The sequence below is a fragment of the Triplophysa rosa genome, linkage group LG2 (assembly GCF_024868665.1).
Source record: "Triplophysa rosa linkage group LG2, Trosa_1v2, whole genome shotgun sequence".
Classification (NCBI taxonomy): Eukaryota; Metazoa; Chordata; class Actinopteri; order Cypriniformes; family Nemacheilidae; genus Triplophysa; species Triplophysa rosa.
The window spans coordinates 32,083,178-32,103,364 of NC_079891.1; the positions used below are offsets into that span (position 1 = coordinate 32,083,178).

Genomic DNA, 20,187 nt, shown 5'->3' on the forward strand with positions numbered 1-20,187 from the left:
AAGAGTTTTATTAACAACCTTTATGAAGTTTCTTTTCTATCACTTTTAACAACTAGCCTACACGTATTTGTGAATGAACCCATATTGAGACATAAAACTGACGGTTCATTCATGTAAAACTATTGGAGCTCATCTTTAAAAGCGATTAAAGGTCACAGAGATGTCTACATTCCTCAGTGTGTGTTGGTGTGTATGTATGTGTGTTGAGAAGGGGCGTGTCTAGTGCTGGTTTGTTGTCACATCTCTGAAAACTCAACCGCGGTCTCGTTGCTCAACATCTTATCGAAATGAAAACGATTTTTTTTCGTTCATTTGTAACAATTTGTTGTTTAATATACTAATTTCATTTGTTGATATTCAATCTAAATCGAAGAGAAACGGAAAATGTGTGTTATTGATGAATGAAGTTTTTAAATAAATAGAAAATGTTATGTTTTATCTGGTTTACAATAACAGATACGTTTTAAGTCGCTTAGCAGACGAATATTTGAAGTGTTTTGTGCACTTGTCAGTCCATCCGTTTGTTTTAAGGATTTTATGTCTTTAAATTAGTTTAATAAATCAATAACAAATTAATATAATTATTTTTGTATGAAACAAGAGTTGCCTTAATCGAATCGCATATTATACGTGTTTTGTGAATGAAAATTAAACGAATGAAATGGAAAATATCGAACGAAGTGGGCTATCACAGTTGAGCTTGTTTTGTTTCTTTGTTAGGGAGAAGTTTTATTATGTTAATGTATTTGTGTGCAAATACGTTTTATTCACATTCAAAGTGTTTTAAAAGTAGTTTTCTTTGATTTAACTTCACATTTCTATTCAGAAAGTAAAGACTGATAGATCTGCAACTTTTTAAATAATAATAATTTACAACTTTTTGAGTAACTGCTGCTTTATTTTGCAAGGAAAATTGTTAGATTACCCAGCCAATACAAATTATAAATGACTTAGATTAACAAGAAAGTCACTTAGATTAATAAACTTGAAGTTCTTGATAATCATCAGTAATAAAAGTTAGATTAACTGCTATTTTTTTTTCATTTGCTTAAACTATTACAAAAGGTTACTGAAGATTACCTCATGAAAACTAATTATTCATTTAAATGTGTTCAGTTTCTTGAAGTTTAATATTTTATGTTCACCTAGAATCATAAGTCTTTATTCCACAAGAGACCCTTTTCAGAACATTTTGTTCTTTAAAAAACATATATTTTTATTTCTAAAGAATTACTGTGCAAATCAAGAATTGTGTATGTATGTAAATGTTGATAAGGAAAGAAACAATGAAACATTGCAGAACTTTTATTTTTAAGAATGTAATTTAGGTCACTGATGCATCTTGCCATGAAATGCATGCTTTAGGTAGCTTGTCATATTTTCTTTGTTTGTTAATTTTCTTTTATCAGAATTTAAGTTTATATAATGCACATTTCTATACATCAGTTTCTGATTCAATTCCTCATCTATAAATAAATGTGAGGATGATGAGAAAAGCAGCAACCGGTGATGAATCATTGCTCTGATTGAAGTATCTCATGATGGATGAACACTGGTCAGTGTGTGTCCCTGGTCTGTTAAACTGAGCAAACTAGTATTTGTTACCTGATCATGTTTGTGGTGGGTCTAAAATAAGTCAACAAGAATGATGTTTTCATGTAAATGCTATAAAAATAGTGGCCATCACACTGTTTTTGTGTATGGTTGTGGGTTCAGCTCATGGCGGAGGTCTCCTGTTTTTCTGCATGCGTGTAATGAAGTTTCTGAACATGTTGTTTTCTCCAGTTTCCCGGCCCCTCGGTGGTCCTCCATGGTGTGTGTGTGTGATACCTCAGTCTAGTTTGTGTGTTAGCACTCAGGTTTGACTTCAGACGCATTCCAGCTCTTTGAGGTCTCTCTGTACATACCTATTGCAGGAGAGGTCAGAGGGCAACAGCCCCTAGCTAAAAGCATGGCCTTGATGTGAGGACTCTGTTCAAACAATCCTGGCATTGCAGGTTCTCAACTACAGAGTGATAGGGTGGAGGAGGGAAGCATTTGGCGGTGGGATGGGGGTGCGCTTCAACATTTAAAAAATATGATGGTATGAAGTACAAAATATTTTTTATTCATTATTTTGAAAAAGAAAAACAAACCTTAGTTTAGATCTCTAAAACACACACAAACAATACGCAAGTAAATTATGTTTTTAAAATGTATCTCTCAAACCTCCACTGACATTTCTCTGATGTCTTTATTCATTTCCTTTATGCACATTTTGCTGAATACGAATGTTAGGGAATATGAAACATAAGGTGTATCTACAAAAACTCTTTAATACTTCAATAAATACAGATGAAAATCCTTTAAATAGAACAAGTTTAAGTTTAAAGTTATTAAGATGTATCTACAGCTACATAACTTGGGTTTTAACCTGCTTTCATTGTTTATATTTGGAATTAATTGTTGTTAAAGTAAATGCAAAAGATTTATTTTACAAGCTACTGCGCTTAGTCATTAAACAGGTTTTATTTCGTTGTTTACAATTTATTTCTTCATTTTAATTTACATATCAAACATGTATATTGAAATGTATGCTTTTATTTTAACACTTTGTTGTTAGCAGAATGTAATTCTCAAAAGAGAAAGATCACATTTCAACCATGTACAGTGTTTGTATCACCTTCCTTATACTGTATGTCTGAAAAAAAACAATTTATTGCAAATATAAACATTTTATTTTAATGATATAATCAACACACAGCTTTTTATTGTTTGTTCTTATTATTTAATAGGTTTAATTGGAAGACAAACTTCATTTCACATGCATATAAATGCACCAAAACTCTCATTGTTTGTTTTATTCTTCTTCTTCATCAAATATTTACATATTCTCAGCATGCTCTTTAAATTGATAAATATGAGCACCACTATGCAAAAACAACTGCAGACATACAGCCCTTAAAAAAACCACACAACTCTTTCTCATCAGAATGGTTTGCTCCACCTTCCTCTCCATCACACCTTGTAGTGCTCTTCAGATTACTCACAGCAGAGTGCCAGAATGCTTCATACTCCCTGCATATCTCACGAATGTGTGAAGATGAGAGTGGGGGGGCCTGATAAAGGAAATGACAGGAAATGGAGAGAAGGAAGAGGTTTGATGGGTGATGATAATGATACTTATGAAGTACACATATCAATCTGATATCTGCAATCATACTCGTGACTACAGTAAGACCAACAACAGTAACTAACTAAACAGACAAACATAAATTTACTCATTTGCTTTTCCTCTTTTTGGTCTGACCAAACATCATTAACATAACACAAGTCCTGATTTTCCCTCCAGCATTACACACACTCCAAAACAAGAGATTTATAAGAAAGGATTCTAGTGGGTATAATATTATCACATCAAACAAATTGTTATTCTATATTTACAGCATTTATAAAACCCACCTTATTGTTTTAAAATACAGGATTGCTTTAAAGTTGTTTGCATTTTATTGAGTTAAAACACACTGATGTGTGCTTGACCAACAAACAGACTTGGGCATAGAACGATGTTTAAAAGTTCATGATTTAATTTTACTCATCTCTTATAATAAAGTAAATTGTTGAGACCCAGAGGAACATTATTATTATAGTTTGCTTTTTGATAGTTCAGGAGCTGTAATGTTCATAGATGTTGTAATGTTTTGTTCAGTCATGTTTCATTTAAGTATAAGTAATATGTTTCTTCTGTAATTTAATTGGCCATTAAAAATAAACAAATGAACAAATACAGTTGAAAAATGCAGCAAGAGTACAGCCCTGTAAAATGTAAATGGCATCATTTGGGCTTGGACAATTTTGATAAGAAATGCTAATGTTGAAATCTTTGACTTTTGACTGCAGACTTGTTATCTTGGCAAATCTGAGCACAGTTGGACACATTGTTGAGACACATCTGAATGAGACACGTGAGAGAAACATATTAAAGAGATCTTTTTTCTTTCCTATAAGTGTGATGTGGAAGAAAGCACTCAAAATTGAAAGAGGGATTGGATGTCATGTCCTCTTTACAGCACCAGTAAGATCTGTTCCTTCCCTGCCATGCTTGTTCTCCATCATACGCTGCTTTCTGAAGAAACATCACCAACGCTTATCAGTTCCAGACTTGAACCTTCATAGTGTCAAACAGCTTCAGCTCGCTGGTTACAAGTGAGTCACTCGTCTTTACTGGAAGCGGTTCTAATGGGTAATCGGTTCATTTCCCCCATCCTGCCAGTCGATTCCCCGCTCTCTCTTTCATCCCAGATTCACTGTGTTCTACTGATATTTATATCATACATTTGTCCGTAAAATGATTTCCTCTTTAAATCTAAAGAGAGAGAGAAGGATTCAGTGACAGAAGAAAAGAGAGAGATTCAACAAGGCAAATAAGCATGTTTGTTCATCCATGTCTGTAATTTCATCCCTCCTTCGCCCTGTAATTATTCACTTTCAAATTCTTTTTGTCTGCCGCTCTCCTTCAAGGTGGCGCATGTTCTTATGATCTTAAACACTGCTTTTGCTTTCAGTTCACTTCTTTTTCTTCTTGTACAGGGTGGCATTTATTTATGTCTATGTCTGTGCGGAATAAGAGAAAAATGTCAGAAAGAGAAGAGGTGGAGAGAGAGTGCTGATGAAACCTGGTCAATCAACTATGACTCATCTTACCCAATCAGTTTCACACACACACACACATGAACGCATTATGCATATTTATGTTCTAGAGCTTCTTTCAACATATATGTTTTGTTCTTGAACAACAAACTGACATCAAACAGGACCAAGGTCATAATTTCGTCAGATTATCTGAACAAGGCCATCTTTTGTGTGCGCGTGCGAACATCTGTGTGCTGTGACAGTCCCAGATGAGTCAATACAGGGGGAGGCAGGCATTGTGGGTTGGATGGGTTTAGTTTAATTGATCACTCTGCTGAAGGAGACAAACTCAACTCCAAGCTTCCTCTGCCATCTGTGGGGTCACAGACACACACACACACACAACCTGCTGGTTTTCCCTTTTTTTCTTAATTCTCTCCCTTTTCTGTTATTTTAAAGACATTTATTAAAAAAAAGCAGTTGGACAGTTGATTAAACAAATTGGCCGAACATATTGAACTATATCCAATACGAGATGTATTTGTAATTGGCAGGGATTTGTGAACAGTTGCAATCCGGCATTTGAAGTCAGATGCTGCGGCAATCTGTTCATGCCGTTTAGACGAGAATCTTTTGATGTGACGTCGCCATCTAGCGGTGGCTTGTGATTGGTCGCCTCATCACTGCTTATTTAGTGGTCTTCATTCTTTTTCAGACCAAGGGGAGCTATGGATGGATAGAGAAGGAGCAGAGACCCCCTGTTACATATTTAACGCATAGCCTATATGCATATATTGCCATACGAATGGGTTCGCATACTTTTGCTTTTATTAGGCAACGTAAATATTCAAAAAATAATTATTGGAAAGCCATATAGCCTACTTTTAAAATACAATGTGACATTTTAATTTGAATAATAAACAATTGATTTTAAATGAATTGATTTTAAATGAATACTGATTATTATGTATGCACTCCATTTTAATTTCAATAAATTAAAAAATACGAATATTAATTAGGATAAAGGGTAAAAGACTATGGTTGCAGGACCAACAAAAGATAGTCTTACCTGGCACGTCTTATCTGGTCAAATTAGGGACACAAACAAGAAATTTTTGAACATTTAAATGCGTATTTTTAATGCGAATACACTGTGTAGGCTGTATTGACTGTTAAAATTATTTCAGATCCGAATGGAAAAATATGATAAATTATTTATTTAATAAATAAATAATGTATTGTATTGTTTACACCGTAAGTTAGTCTGCCAAATGCATAAAATGTAGCCTAAATTTAGGACAGTCGCTGTTGGTCGAAGTGTCGAAAGGTAAGATTGTACTCAAATTTTCACGTATGAAGTGTCACATGAAGCATTACGTTAAATTAACATTTTACTGCTCTTAAAAACACAAAATTGTTGATGTTTTCCGTTAAGTGTATGGCACTTTTCCCTTTGTAAATTGGGATTATTGCGATGCAAACGCATTTGGAAGATTTTGAAATGTATATGATGTACATATTTACTGCTGAAAATCTTTTAATTACAATAAAAGTAACATGTTTGTACCTGTCCTGCAGTGACTCGCTGAATAAAACGTTTTGGTGTACGTCAAAACACGGTAGTCTATGGTAAAACTTCATGGACTTTTATTTTGACAGCAGTTGAACACACCAACCGGAACTTAACGTGTTTGACTGTTTCGTGGCTCCATAGACCGGTGTGTTATTATCTCGTTTGAGGGTTTAATAAATGAAATAAATTATTTTGCTGTTTAATTAATAGAAAATGTCTAATTCTACGTATTTAAATATATCGGCAGGTTTGATTGACGTGTATCAGTAGTGAATCCTTGCAGCAGATATGAGGACTGTGTTCATGGTGGCTGAGAAGCCCTCTCTTGCTCAGTCTATTGCCAAAATCCTCTCTAAAGGTAACTGTTAAGTTCTTAACATATTGCTTTTAGCTGTTAAATAGTCTTTCTGCAATGACACGTATTCGGATTTTAATTGAGTAACTTTGATTTTCTATGCTGACCAATGAGAAAGTTCATTGGCTGTCTTTTAGTTTCACTGGCAAAAGTTCGATGGTTATTTGGTGTCACTCTAAAGTTATGTAACTTGGATTTATATCACAGTATGACGATATTACCATATGATGCCCTTTTTACTTCACCACTGTACCTTTTTGTTGTTCATATCTTACTTGTTGTTGTGTTCTTCTTTCACTTTAGTGTATATGTTGTATTCATTCACACCTTTCTTGACTATTTTGATGTTGCAAAAGTCTTGAAACTTCTGTATAATAGACTGCAGGTGTTCAGAGGTTGCTCGGATGTCTGTAAACATTTGTTTACTGTAAAACAGTAAGAGGAAAATATGGCAACATTTTGTTACAAAACCTGTTTATTATTTCACATTGACAAGCAACAATATTCTGGTCGTATGTGTTGATGTTATGTTTTTATGAATAAATAAGCATAGACGTCTTTGTGGCAGGCATGAACCTTCATTAACACAAACATTACTTATAATTCTAATAATAAATGATTCATCTAATGGATAAATTCTTAGTCTTGGCTCTAGTTCTGTCGGTACGTGGCACATATACAGGCGATGTTGACATCCTCAAATTCCAGTGCATAAGTTGGGCATCTTGGGTTTTTTCGGAGAAATGGCATTTTGATTGCAATTGGGATGCTCTCCAGACTTGAAGAGTCTTCGATGCCTTTACAGGAGTCACTGTTCAGACAGTTGGCTTCATAGAAGATCTGTGGCACTCGATCCAAGTCAATATTCTCTCTGATGCAGAAAATAAACATTTATATATATATATATATATATTTAAAATTTTATATTCCAGTTGTATTGCAAACTTTACTGCAAAAAGTCAATAAAATTGAAAAAGAATGTATGTCCATGAACTCTTAGTTCAACTCACACATAGCTCCATGCGGCCACGCTGCGCTCATTGATTCTGCTGGGCAGGTTGATGAGGTGTGTGTGATATTCTCTCAGCGTGGATGAGCAGTAGGTGTGTTCCACACACTGCGCTGGGATTGTACTGCATTGACTGGGGTCCCACACCAGCAGAAAAATACTTAGGAGCCCGAGAATCTAAAGAAGAGAGAGGATTAAATAACCACAATAATTATTGGTCTGTTGTGTTTCTGCTTTTCTGTTTGGCGGTGTGTGTACGACAGGTACGGACTATATCGTGCCGTTTTCTGCGTTTCTTTGTTGTTGACACCTTTTAAGAAAGGGAACTATGGTAATCTTAATTTTGAACCATTTCTTTGTAATAGACAGATGTATTACCTGTTCTGTTAGGCCAATTTCAGAAAGTCTTTATTGAAAATGATGGTCCTTCTAGCATCAAATCCCAAATCTACAAACAGCCTTTTTGACTGGCGTTTTTTTAAACTATCTGTTTAATTCTTGAGAGTAAATATTGTGTAAAATTACTTTTTGTCTAAATCTCAATTGTCATAATTTAATTGCATTATATATGTTCATCATATCAGCTATCAGCCACCCTGCTGTTTGCATCAGTATCGACCATGAAAAAACATATTGGGACTAGTGTTCTATAAATATGTTTTTTTTTCTAACAATAAATGCCAATTTGTGCAGTACAGAATTTGTATATGTATTGTGGAGTTATTGCCATTTTTATTCTGGTTTTATAAATTTATATACAGAAGGCTCAATTGAACTTTAAATGTTGCCATCTCAATAAGTTGTATGTGCAACAAAAATATAATTGAAAATTATTCAAGTTTTGGAAAGAAATCAGTTTTTTGAATTGTAGGGTTTTTTTGTTCAAAATATTATGATATCTTTATATTGCCAACCCAGTATCATGTATTGTATGTGTGTCGTTACACAACTAATACGATGCCAATTTCTTATTTATACAAATATACATATGAACATGTGAATTTGTAGAACTGCAGGTTTTGAGTGTGAGTACACAATATTTATGCAAAGCTTACTTAAAATATTTCAAACTGACAATAACATTTGCAAATTAAATTTGTCTGCTATTAAGTTTTTAACTGAGTCTTGTAGAGTGCATCTGTCTGAGGATGATGTTTGGGACTCACCTGTAGCTCTTGCATGCTGTATGATGAAGCTGTAGAGGTGACTGGTGGATGCTGGAGGTTTGGCTTGTCTGGTGGTAAAGATGCTGGTCCAAATGTGTCTGTCGGCTTATATTTATGTACCATCATCTCAATGGAGACCTTTCAAAGGCCTGTGCTCAAGGAGAGAGAGGAGGAGCAGACCCTTACACTGTCATTAGCGTGTGGCCTTTTTTTTGGGTTCATTCACTTACATCCTCATCTAGATGTAAGAGTTCAGCCTTGGAAACGGCATACCATTAGCCCACGGCAACTAGGAACGTCATTCATGCTGATTTAGAGCAGGTATAGCATTAATGGAGAGAATGTGGAGAAAAGAATGAATGGAAAGGAGGATTGTATAATAATGCATAATTGGTGTTCTTAATAGTGTTTTTTAAAGGTGGGATAACATGCAGTTTCTGTCAATCTCATATTAATCTTGACTACCTATACAGTAGTATTGCATACGTCGTATCTTCAAAGAGTATTTAGTTTGATCAAATTTATAAAAGAGAGATACAGTTGTACGATTATTTCCGGAAAAAGACGAGCTGCTTGAGGCGGGCAGGGGGACTAGAGCACGAGCACACAACATCATCGCATGAATCCCTTTGTGTTGTATACATTATGCACGTATGCGCAGATTGCCAAAAAAACCCCACAGACATATGACTTAGTTTGACCTACCGTGTGCGGTTCATGTCCGGCATGTTTTAGCACTGGGACCGCGCCATCTCCAAATCTAGCGTTATAACCAACGTTTATTTAACATCCATCACTGAAATGCCGCACGCACGCACGCACACACGCACACACGCACGCACACACACACACACACACACACACACACACACCTCAACCTCTCTCACTATTGCAAGAGTAACAAGCTGCAGCTGCAGGCCAACAGCGCAGCCAATCTTGATAACGGGTCTTCCTATCGCTTGCCGGTTGGTGCGTGGGCTGGCTATTTCTTTCGCTTTGCCATGGGCATGCTTTTCTGGGAGAATTGCCCAATAAAAGGAATAGGATCCCTGTTACGAAACAGGGATCCAGACTTATAAAAAACTTTCCGAAACAAGTTGAAATGCTGGGGGAGTGTATCAAGCACAGAAATACTACGCCATACGTCCAACTCGTTTTTTATCAAGTTGACCATGATAAGCATAAGAAGCCAGCACGTTTAACAGTGTAAAGAAGTCAGAATGCATGACATAGCATGTTATCCCGCCTTTAAGTTATATTTGTAGAGCATTGCATTAGCATTGCGAAGGGCATGAACTCTGCACAGAGGTCATGAACTCGATGCGAAGGTCGATGCAATTTTGCCTTGAATTCAATAAAGGAGCCATACAAAAGGAGGAATTATCATTGAAACATTAAACGGTTAAAGAAAGTGTGGATTTTTCTTTGGCTGACAGGTAGCTGTTTAACCCGGAAGGGACTGAACGGAGCATGCTCAGTCCACGAGTACACTGGAAACTTCGAGGGCCAAAACATGAGGTTCAAGATGACATCAGTGTGCGGACACGTCATGAGTCTGGACTTCATCGGCAAGTGTCTCGTCTTCCTCCAAGCACTGAATGTCATTTTGCGTGTGAATGTTTTGAATGGCCAATGAAATGTTGCTTTTCCAATCCAGTCAGATTGTTTTCCTCAATGTTTAACAGGAAAATATAACAACTGGGATAAAGTCGATCCAGCCGAGCTGTTCAGTAAAGCACCGACTGAGAAGAAGGAAGCAAACCCCAAACTAAATATGGTCAAATTCCTTCAGGTGACTGTTTACCTGTCATTTCACACCTGTTGGTTGTCACCATTTTGTCTGTTATAAAAAAGTATTAGTAGTGGACTTTTGACCACATTAAACTCTTTAAGCACTTATCATATATGCGTTTTTACATTTTAACTTAATATCAAGTTGTTGTTGTTGGCAGGTTGAAGCTAAAGGTTGTGATTATGTTGTCCTGTGGTTGGACTGCGATAAAGAAGGAGAAAACATTTGTTTTGAGGTACGCCTGATGTCATTCTATTATGATCACAAATTATGAAAATGAAACAAAACATTGGGGGTCAGTATGGTCCATCTTTTTAAAAAGTGGCGTTTTTTGTGTGCGTTTTGTATAATACAGGTGTTGGATGCCATTCAGCCGTTTATGAATAAATCTTACGGTCATGAGTGTACCGTGTACCGGGCCAAGTTCAGCTCCATCACAGACACTGATATCTGCAACGCAATGAACCGACTCGGAGAGCCCAACAAGAACGAAGCTTTGTCTGTAGACGCACGTCAAGAACTGGACCTCAGAATCGGCTGCGCTTTCACACGGTATGAAAGTGATCATTTGTGTCCTGCAGGAAGTATGAATGTTTTAAATAGATCATATTATTGTCATTTTTGATTCATATATTTGCCCAATAGGTCAATGGATTGATCACTTAAAAAATCGAACCGTTGTCTTTAGTTTCCAGACCAAGTACTTCCAGGGAAAATATGGGAATTTGGACTCCTCTTTGATTTCCTTCGGCCCCTGTCAGACCCCCACACTGGGTTTCTGTGTGGATCGTCATGATAAGATCCAGTCCTTCAAACCCGAGTCATACTGGGTTGTTCAGGCAAAGGTCAGTACACTTGTACCAGCAATTAAATGACAAATCTAATTTGGCTAAATTTGTTTCTCAATCCAGTTAGATTATTTTGATGTTTGTTATGCGTTTCTCACTTTTTGCATAAAAGTGTCTGCTAAATATAAACGTGACACTGATTCGTTCAAAAATGATATTGCTCTTTTTCTGTATTTCTCTATATTTTGTGTTCAAACAGGTTTTTAAGGGGAAGGACAGCCCGCTCACATTGGACTGGGACCGTGTGCGAGTATTTGACCGTGATGTTGGTCAGATGTTTGTCAACATCGCAAAAACAGCAAAGGAGGCTAAGGTGTGCCTTCATCCAAACTTCAAACTCATTTTAGATGATTATTCGTGTACGTTTTTACAGCACTTTTACAGCAACAACAGTGTAAACCTCATATCAGAATGTGTCTTTTAAAAACCTCGTATCTCCATATTTTGTGATTTCTATTTTTTGCCATAGATAATTATTATTAGTCACCCTTTATGTGTGTCATGCAGTTTTGCAAATATCTAAGCAGGAAAAAGTGCTGGTCAACTTTGACCTCACAGTTTTTTCGCTGAAAAACAGCGAGGTTGGACATACAAGGTTTTGGAAGGATGGCGACGATATGTTTTGTCGTGTGTCTGTTTTGCAGGTTGATTCTGTGACGAAGAAGGAGAAAGCCAAGCAGAGACCTCTTGCATTAAACACAGTGGAGATGTTAAGAGTCGGCAGCTCTGCTTTAGGTAAGCGCTATCCCTTCTGAAATTGTGAACGTTGCATCCAAGAGTCACAGATTCTTGGGATGAATGAATTGAGAATTAAATGAAAGTACAACTTCCAAGCTTCCAAACAAATATTGCTTATGGGTAACATCAGTCATAAGAACCCAGAAAAACAGCAGATTTGACTTAAAATGTCAAGTTTGTTGACATTTTTTGGTAAATGATGACAATAGGAAGGATAAAACGTTTTGCACATCCTTCAGTTCAACTACAATAATAAAATCACGCAATTGAATGTATAAGATATAGTCCATATACTGTCTCTGGTTAATCTCATCACCAAAGATATGAGCATCTTCCTGCTCCATCCGTGTAATGCGTAAAGTTGCACAAAAAGTAATTTGACGTGGTATTAATAAACCCGTGTTCATCAGGAATGGGTCCCCAGCACACTATGCAGATAGCAGAACGTCTCTACACGCAGGGTTACATCAGCTACCCTCGTACAGAGACTACACATTACCCTGAGAACTTTGACCTCAAGAGCACCCTCAGACAACAGGCCAACAGCTCCTTCTGGGGCGAAACGGTGAGCGTGACCCTCGTTCCCAACCCTGACAAGATCATGGGAACTTAAAGCGGCAACGAGTAACTTTTTGACCTTAAAATAATGTCTCTAAAATTATTTTAGTGGTAGGACAACTTTTAACTGGACGAATTTTACTGCCATTACTACCTAAGCAGCCTCCTATCGGCTGAAATTGCACTTGTAACTTTGGTGTTCGGGCCGGTACAAGCCCCGCCTATCCCCTGCTTTACGGCATACGTCACGTTTTAGTCGTAGCCTGGGAGAAGTTAGCCAACAGCAGAGCTAACAGTATGACGAAACTATCCAAAACATCACCATGGCAGAGCCAGCCAAAAAAACAAAGAGGGTTTTGTCAGAGGAAGCAAAGAAAAGAAAGCGAGAGAGTGATCGGACACGAGGCCGGTCACGAATCAATATCAGACGGGCTTACACTCGGGTGGCGCGAGCAGCAAGAGGCAACGGGTTGCAAAACGGATGCAGACCTAGCGGTCCGGCTCCTGGATTTGTAAGTGTATTTGTACATTTTTTGTTACTGTCCTGTACTTTTGACCGTATTTGTTATTAGTCTGTGTCATTGGCGCAACACCGGTTCACACTTTATAAGCGTAAGGTAGCTGAGAGATAATATATGGTTGCCGGTGTCGATAGCTAGAATGTTGTCGTGTCTCGTCATGAATGTGTGTAGTGCTTGTAAATAAAGACTAAACAACCACACTAAACGTGTTGTGGTAAAAAGTAGCAGATTCTTTAGTTCAGACCAGTAAACCACGTAAATGTTGAACAGTTCAGTCGTTGATTAGGCTAATGTTGTCATTATATACAGTATATACACATGCTATGCGCTGTTTTCATAGCGTATCTGGGTCCGCCGGGTCCGTCGGCTTAGTAAACAAACTCACGTGTATTGAGCTGCCAGCGGGAAATCTTTGCGACAGTTTTTACGACACTGCATACAGACAATTCCGCTTATCAACCATGTGGGGCAACAGTGAGCAAAAGTTACTCGTTGCCGCTTTAAGATCAGTTATTTGTCAGGCAAGTGAAAATCTCATATCTCAAGTAAAATAATATCATGTCTTGGAATGTTTATGTGTAGGTTAAAGCTCTGATCTCAGAGGGCATTAACAGGCCGAGGAAAGGGGCGGATGCTGGAGATCACCCACCGATCACACCTATGAGAGCGGCGTCTGAGAGCGAGCTGGGTACGCTCGTCACCGTATTCATTTACATTTACGTATTTGGCAGACGCTTTTATCCAAAGCGACTCACATTGCATTCTACTATACATTGTATCTGAGTATGTGCCATCTCCTGGGATCTAACCCATGACCTTGGCGTTGCCAGCGCCGTGCTCTAACCACTGAGCCACAGGAAAGCTATTCGTCGACTTAAAGGGATAGTTCACCTTCGAAATGAAAATTCTGTCATCGTTTACACGCGCTCTTGTCATTTCTAACCTGTTTGACTTTCGCGGAACACAAAAGAAGATCTTTTGAAAAGAGTTGGTCCCTTGCATTGGTTTTGTGTCCATACAATAGAAGTCAATGGGTTTTTGCTTACCGACATTTTTCTAAATATCTTCGTTTGTGTTTCGCAGAAGAAAGAAAATCACACAAGAGGATGAGTAAACGATGACAGAATTTTCATTTCGAAGGTGAACTATCCCTCGAAAAATGTAGAAGATTTGAGGAGACGACAGTGTGGTTTCTTTTTGTAGGGAGTGACGGTTGGCGTCTGTACGATTACATCACACGTCACTTCATAGCGACGGTCAGCCACGACTGTAAATTTCTCCAGACCACGATATCTTTCAGTATCGCCACAGAGACGTTCACATGCACCGGAAAGACGCTCATTTCTGCTGGTACGTACCATCTTAAGACGAATGACGCACGCCAGGGTCGAAGCTTTGACTATGTGGGGGAGATTTTAAGAAATGCTGTCCGTCTCAGGGTACACTGAGGTGATGCCCTGGCAGGGTATTCCACTGGAAGAGGCTTTACCCGTGTGTGAGAGAGGAGACACTTTTACAGTGGACGAGATCAAACTGCTGGAGAAACAAACCAATCCACCAGATTACCTCACTGAGGCCGAGCTCATCACACTGATGGAGAAACACGGCATCGGTGAGCGATGAGTTGAGATTCTTTAGATGTCACATCTATGAAGGATCATTTATCCAAGACCGTTTCATGCAATTCACATGTATTGCTATTATTCTGGCTGTGTTTTAGGTACGGATGCCAGCATCCCTGTCCACATTAACAACATCTGCCAGAGGAACTACGTGACTGTTGAAACTGGCCGTAAACTCAAACCCACCAACCTGGGAATTGTTCTGGTTCACGGTTACTATAAAATTGGTAAGAAGGTAGTTCAGCCTCAGTAAATAATGCAGTTATGTCGTACCAAGGTTGCAGGATGGAGTCCCACAAGATACGATTCTCCGTGAATATTGCATCGAAAGTCACCTTGGATCCAATTGAGATTTGCCTTTGTGCGTTTGTGTGTTAGATGCAGATTTGGTCTTGCCCACTATCCGGAGCGCTGTGGAGAAGCAGCTGACTCTGATCGCTTTAGGAAAAGCAAACTTTGATCAGGTCTTGCAGCACACTCTGGATATATTCAAGAGGAAGTTTCACTACTTTGTGGACTCGATTTCTGGTAATGCCAAACACGAAGAATCCATGTAAAAATATGGTTTCATGACCATATTTAGGAAATCACTTCCTGACACGTATGCTTAGCCTAAGCTAGGACTATGCCTTAGTTAATTTAGGCTATTTAAGTCGCTTTTTAAAAAAAATGTCTTTGAAAAAAACATGACTGATGTGCATCTTGAGACAAAACATTGGCACTGATATATTTGGAGATATGTCAGGGCAAGTTATTTTCGGTTAAGACAGCTCAAAAGTCACTTTAGTCCGGGACTAGCCTTAAGCCTTGTCTGTGAAACTGGGGCATGGTGTGTCTTTTAGTTTTATTTTAACACGGCACAACATAGACAAGTTTCTAGGAAGAAGACTTTTTTTTGTCCGCAATGAATATGGAACTGCTTTTTGAGTCGCAGTCGTAATCAGAACGCATTTGTTGTTTAACATTCAGTTACATGGAGCAAAGTTTTGAACCAATAAGATTTCGCTGTGGGCGTGGCTACCCACAGCAACAATATAACAACAAAACTTCTATTTTCATGGAGAGGATTTTATTTTTCTCTCTTGCTTTGTTTTACTGTTCTTAGGACACATTATACATCTCCAGCACCTTTTTTGCAGCTTATTTGTTTATGCATTTATATTCACTTATAACATTGTTTTTTAACAGGTATGGATGAATTAATGGAGGTGTCGTTCTCTCCGATCGCTGCCACGGGGAAGCCACTGTCTCGATGTGGCAAGTGCCATCGCTTCATGAAATACATACAGGTCTGTGAGGACTCAAATCAAAATTTAAACGTATAACAACAATACATTTCTATAGTGTAATGATTTTTTTACATAAGTTCAAAGTTTAGTTCTGTACAACAGTCAATTCAAATGATCGCATTTGATCCCTGAACTTGAGTTTACTGTTGTTTTTCAGATTGACTTGAACCTGTGAACTTTCTATTTGGGGCTGTCAAACGATGAATCGTGATTGATAGCAATCCAGAATTTACATGTATAAACACAAAAACATGCACATACCTTTATTATATTTAGGAAATATTTAGATGTGCTTATTTATGTTTACCAATAATTGAAATTATATATAAATGTTTATTCAGTTTGTTTATTCATTATTCAAAATGTTATTTTTCTGAAATATATGCATGCGTATGTTTTTATAAACACAAAATGAATATGCCCAGCACACCGACATATATTATGTAAACACAAACTTTTACTCTGGATGGGATTTATCGTTCGACAGCCCTTTTTCTATTTCAATCCTTTTATGGGAACTTACGACCGGCTCAACAAGTTCACACAAAAATGAGAATTCTGTCATCATTAACTCCCTCGAGTTGTTCCAAATCTGTATTAATGTCTTTGTTCTGATGAACGCAGAGAAAGATATTTGGAAGAATGCTTGTAACCAAACAGATCTCGCCCCCCATTGACTCCCATAGTAGGAAAAAAATACAATGGTAGTCAAAAGTGCCCCAGAACTGTTTGCTTTCCTACATTCTTCAAGATGTCTTCTTGAGTTCAACAGAACAAAAATAATGATAAAGTAATTTTTTTGGAACATCTCGAAGGTGAGTAAATGATGACAGACTTTTCATTTTTGGGTAAACTGTCATATTGCACAATGTTTTGTAAATCCAAAATGTCTCTTTTAAAACTAATGTGTGATTGAGATCATAAAACGTTGATAATGCACAGTGACTAACGCACATGAACTTGACTTGGACGGCTTTGGTTGAGTCATCTGCGTATACACACATTTTCAGATCCTAATTACCATACACATGGCCACTTCACTTTAAAGCATTCTCTCGCTCTCGCTCTCGCTCTCTCTCTCTCTCGCTCGCTCTCTCTCTCTCTCTCGCTCTCTCTCTCTCTCTCGGCCTTCAGCGTTGAAGCTTTTAAATAAATGCACTTTGTGAATCTGAATCCTGAATAATCACTGTATATTAGATATTAGTCATACAGTAAGTGTCTCTTATCATTGCTCTTCCTTCATATTAAACGGTTGGCTGTTGATTTAATTTTTTTATGTTCTCATATTTTGAAAGTAATGTTCCAAATGACTAATGTAAAGCTCAAAATCATGACGCAACAGCTGACATTTTAGTGCTCTTCTACAAGTCACAAATACAAACTTCTTAGCCGCTCTTTCAGGCTAAACCCAGTCGCCTGCACTGCTCGCACTGCGATGAGACCTACAGTTTACCACAGAACGGAGCAATAAAACTGTACAAGGAGCTGAGGTGTCCTCTAGATGAGTTTGAGCTGGTGCTCTGGACGTCAGGATCTCGAGGCAAAAGCTACCCTGTGTGTCCATACTGCTTCAGCAATCCTCCCTTTAGAGACATGAAGAAAGGTGAGACAGATTACAAGTCAAGCTCATTTATGCATTATTCTGCTCTTACAGGGATAGTTCCCCCGAAAAGAAACCTCAAAACCTGTATATGACTCTTGGACTCAGTGGACCACAAAAGAAGATATTTTGAGAAATGTCTCAGCGGTTTTGAGTCCATACAATGGAAGTCAATGGGGTCCAGTGTTGTTTGGAAGTCACACAGGTTTGGAATGACAAGAGATACGAGTCCCTTATGTCAATCTCTCTCGTTCTCTGTCTGTCTTTAGGAATGGGCTGTAATGAATGCACCCACCCGTCCTGTCAACACTCCCTCAACTCTCTCGGCATTGGTCAGTGCGTCGAATGCGAGACGGGCGTCCTCGTCTTCGATCCCACCCCTGGGCCGAAGTGGCGCATGTCTTGCAACAAATGCAACGTGGTGGTGCATTTCTTCGAGAACGCACATAAAGTACAGGTGTCCCAGGACAGCTGCGAGTCCTGCGAAGCCTCCCTGGTCTCTGTGGACTTTAAGACGCGCTCGCCGTTTCCTGACGGTGATACTCAGCACACCGGCTGCGTGTTTTGCGACCCTGCGTTCCAGGATCTTGTGGAGTTGAAACACGCGACCATGCGGCATCCTATGCACCGGGCAGGAGGGGCACGGAGAGGGAGGGGGAAGGGACGAGGGAGGAGACCGGTGGGGAGAGGGAATCCTAAAAAACCCAAGGATAAAATGGCAGCGTTGGCTGCGTATTTTGTATAGAAGTGTCTGTTGTGTAGTAAAACTCAAAGCCATGTTAACAAAACAAATGAGCAATAACAGCAATAAAGTTTTAGTTTAAAACTGTCATCTGTGTTTCTGTGTCTTTGAATGATTATATGCGATACATTTACATGCAATACAAGACATTTCAGACAGCCGTTTCGTAGGATTGTCCATGTGTGTAGTATGTTTGATGGCTAGCAGAAAGATACTAACACACAGCTGCAGAAAAATCATTTCAAATAAACATTTCCCTAGATGTATTGTGGTCATTCCAGTCCCGTGTCTGTTGAATTTCAACAGAATCAAACCTCAGAAGTGACAAAGTCATCCAACAACAATGTGAAAGACTGACAGCATGACAAGACGTGAAAACTGAAAAAATATCACTTGTACAAATATTACTGTTGTATTGCTTAAAAGTGAATACGAACTTGTTTTCTTTGCAATATTTGAGGTCTGAAAAATACAGAGCATCTTTTTTTTGCAATACATGCCAATAGAAACAAAATTTTTATTTGAAATTTGGGAGAAATATTGTTAGTAGTTCACAGAATGTAGAAAAGGATCATTTTACCTAAATACATAGTAACTTCAGAAAAACTGAAAATAAATGTGAAATGGTCTCTTAATTTTGGATCTGTATGTCCTTGCCACCACCATTTTCTTTTGCAAATCCGGCATCACTTCAAGGTACTGGTTAAAGCTCTAGAATCATTTTTGCAACTGAAATGTAGGTCTTAACACACAGGCATACTGTATAATAATAAAGGAAAAAGCTTGTGATGTGAGCTAAGAATATTGTTTTCATCCTACAAACATGTATTGAAGCTTTAGTAATGATTTTGTACAGATGTTGTGTAGTTGGAGAGCTTGGAGGAGAAATGGAGGCGTAAAAGCGCAGGAGATGATCATCACGAACAATGGTGGACCAGTGGAATAATTACATTGTAGTCAATGGACTAGTTTTATTTACTGTGTGGCTTTATGTTCTTAATGCATATTAAAATGAAACCCATATTCCATGTGAATATTTTGACTGATTTTAGCGTTTTTGTTCTTTTATGTTAGCTTTTATTTTAATACAACCTGCAGGGTCATGGAAAGCAGATATTCTGTGAACTTTGTAATATGCATTTTGCATTGATACAAAAACACATTTCAACATGAATCATGGTAATATCCCTTATGTGCTTTCAAACAGCAACCAGATCATCATTTTGATGAAACTGCATTTGGACTCAACAGAGATATTTTGAAGAATGCTTGTAACCAAACAGTTTTTTGCCACCATTGGACTAGCATGTAGGAAAAATGACAGTTTAAACAACAGTTTGCTTTACTACATTCTTCAAAATATCGAAACAAATAAATTTATAAAGCAATTTTTCAAACTTTCTCTATGTTCATCAGAACAAAGACATTTATACAGATTGGGAACAACTCGAGGGTGAGGAAATGAAGATGGAATTTTCATTTTTGGTCGAAACGTTCCTTGAAGCGTTTCAACTCCAAACGCTGTTCTCCATAAAACCAAAATATTTTTCACTACATTTTTTATTATTTCGATAGTTGGGTCTTAGCTTTACTTGTGGATTTGAAATCTTTCTCCACCTGCCAGACAGCAGCAGAAATGATTCGTTCAGTCCTGTTGTAGTTCCTGACAGATCGTTGTAAATCTGTCTGTTTAATTCATACAGCACAGGTGAATCATTTCTAGTGAATCATTTCACAGCCCAGCGGGATCCCCACTTTGAGAA

General features: G+C 37.9%; 2 protein-coding genes across 2 annotated transcripts; one reads left to right on the forward strand and one right to left on the reverse strand.

Moving 5' to 3' along the window:
• The first annotated feature begins 6,272 nt into the window (after window positions 1-6,272).
• top3b (DNA topoisomerase III beta) lies at window positions 6,273-18,719 on the forward strand. Its single transcript, XM_057354563.1, has 18 exons — window positions 6,273-6,329; window positions 6,432-6,542; window positions 10,151-10,282; window positions 10,400-10,506; window positions 10,667-10,741; window positions 10,862-11,058; window positions 11,195-11,351; window positions 11,554-11,667; window positions 11,999-12,089; window positions 12,503-12,657; window positions 13,754-13,859; window positions 14,375-14,521; window positions 14,610-14,783; window positions 14,892-15,020; window positions 15,172-15,321; window positions 15,982-16,082; window positions 17,484-17,685; window positions 17,952-18,719. The coding sequence occupies exons 2-18, from the start codon at window positions 6,473-6,475 to the stop codon at window positions 18,425-18,427; spliced, it is 2,583 nt and encodes an 860-aa protein (XP_057210546.1). The 5' UTR covers window positions 6,273-6,329; window positions 6,432-6,472; the 3' UTR covers window positions 18,428-18,719.
• Window positions 7,016-8,876, reverse strand: LOC130566793 (interleukin-25-like). Its single transcript, XM_057354577.1, has 3 exons — window positions 8,715-8,876; window positions 7,550-7,725; window positions 7,016-7,410 (listed from the first exon to the last, which is right to left on the reverse strand). The coding sequence occupies exons 1-3, from the start codon at window positions 8,838-8,840 to the stop codon at window positions 7,191-7,193; spliced, it is 522 nt and encodes a 173-aa protein (XP_057210560.1). The 5' UTR covers window positions 8,841-8,876; the 3' UTR covers window positions 7,016-7,190.
• Window positions 18,720-20,187: the final 1,468 nt, after the last annotated feature.

Bases quoted from the DNA above. Each gene is read 5' to 3' on its own strand.
- LOC130566793 (XM_057354577.1), bottom strand. From the start codon at position 8,840: ATGATGGTACATAAATATAAGCCGACAGACACATTTGGACCAGCATCT. The intron at 7,726-8,714 runs GTGAGTCCCAAA...TCTCTTCTTTAG, and splicing joins ACAGCATGCAAGAGCTACAG to ATTCTCGGGCTCCTAAGTAT. The intron at 7,411-7,549 runs GTGAGTTGAACT...TTTCTGCATCAG, and splicing joins GTGGCCGCATGGAGCTATGT to AGAGAATATTGACTTGGATC.
- top3b (XM_057354563.1), top strand. From the start codon at position 6,473: ATGAGGACTGTGTTCATGGTGGCTGAGAAGCCCTCTCTTGCTCAGTCT. The intron at 14,784-14,891 runs GTGAGCGATGAG...GCTGTGTTTTAG, and splicing joins GATGGAGAAACACGGCATCG to GTACGGATGCCAGCATCCCT. The intron at 16,083-17,483 runs GTCTGTGAGGAC...CCGCTCTTTCAG, and splicing joins GCTTCATGAAATACATACAG to GCTAAACCCAGTCGCCTGCA.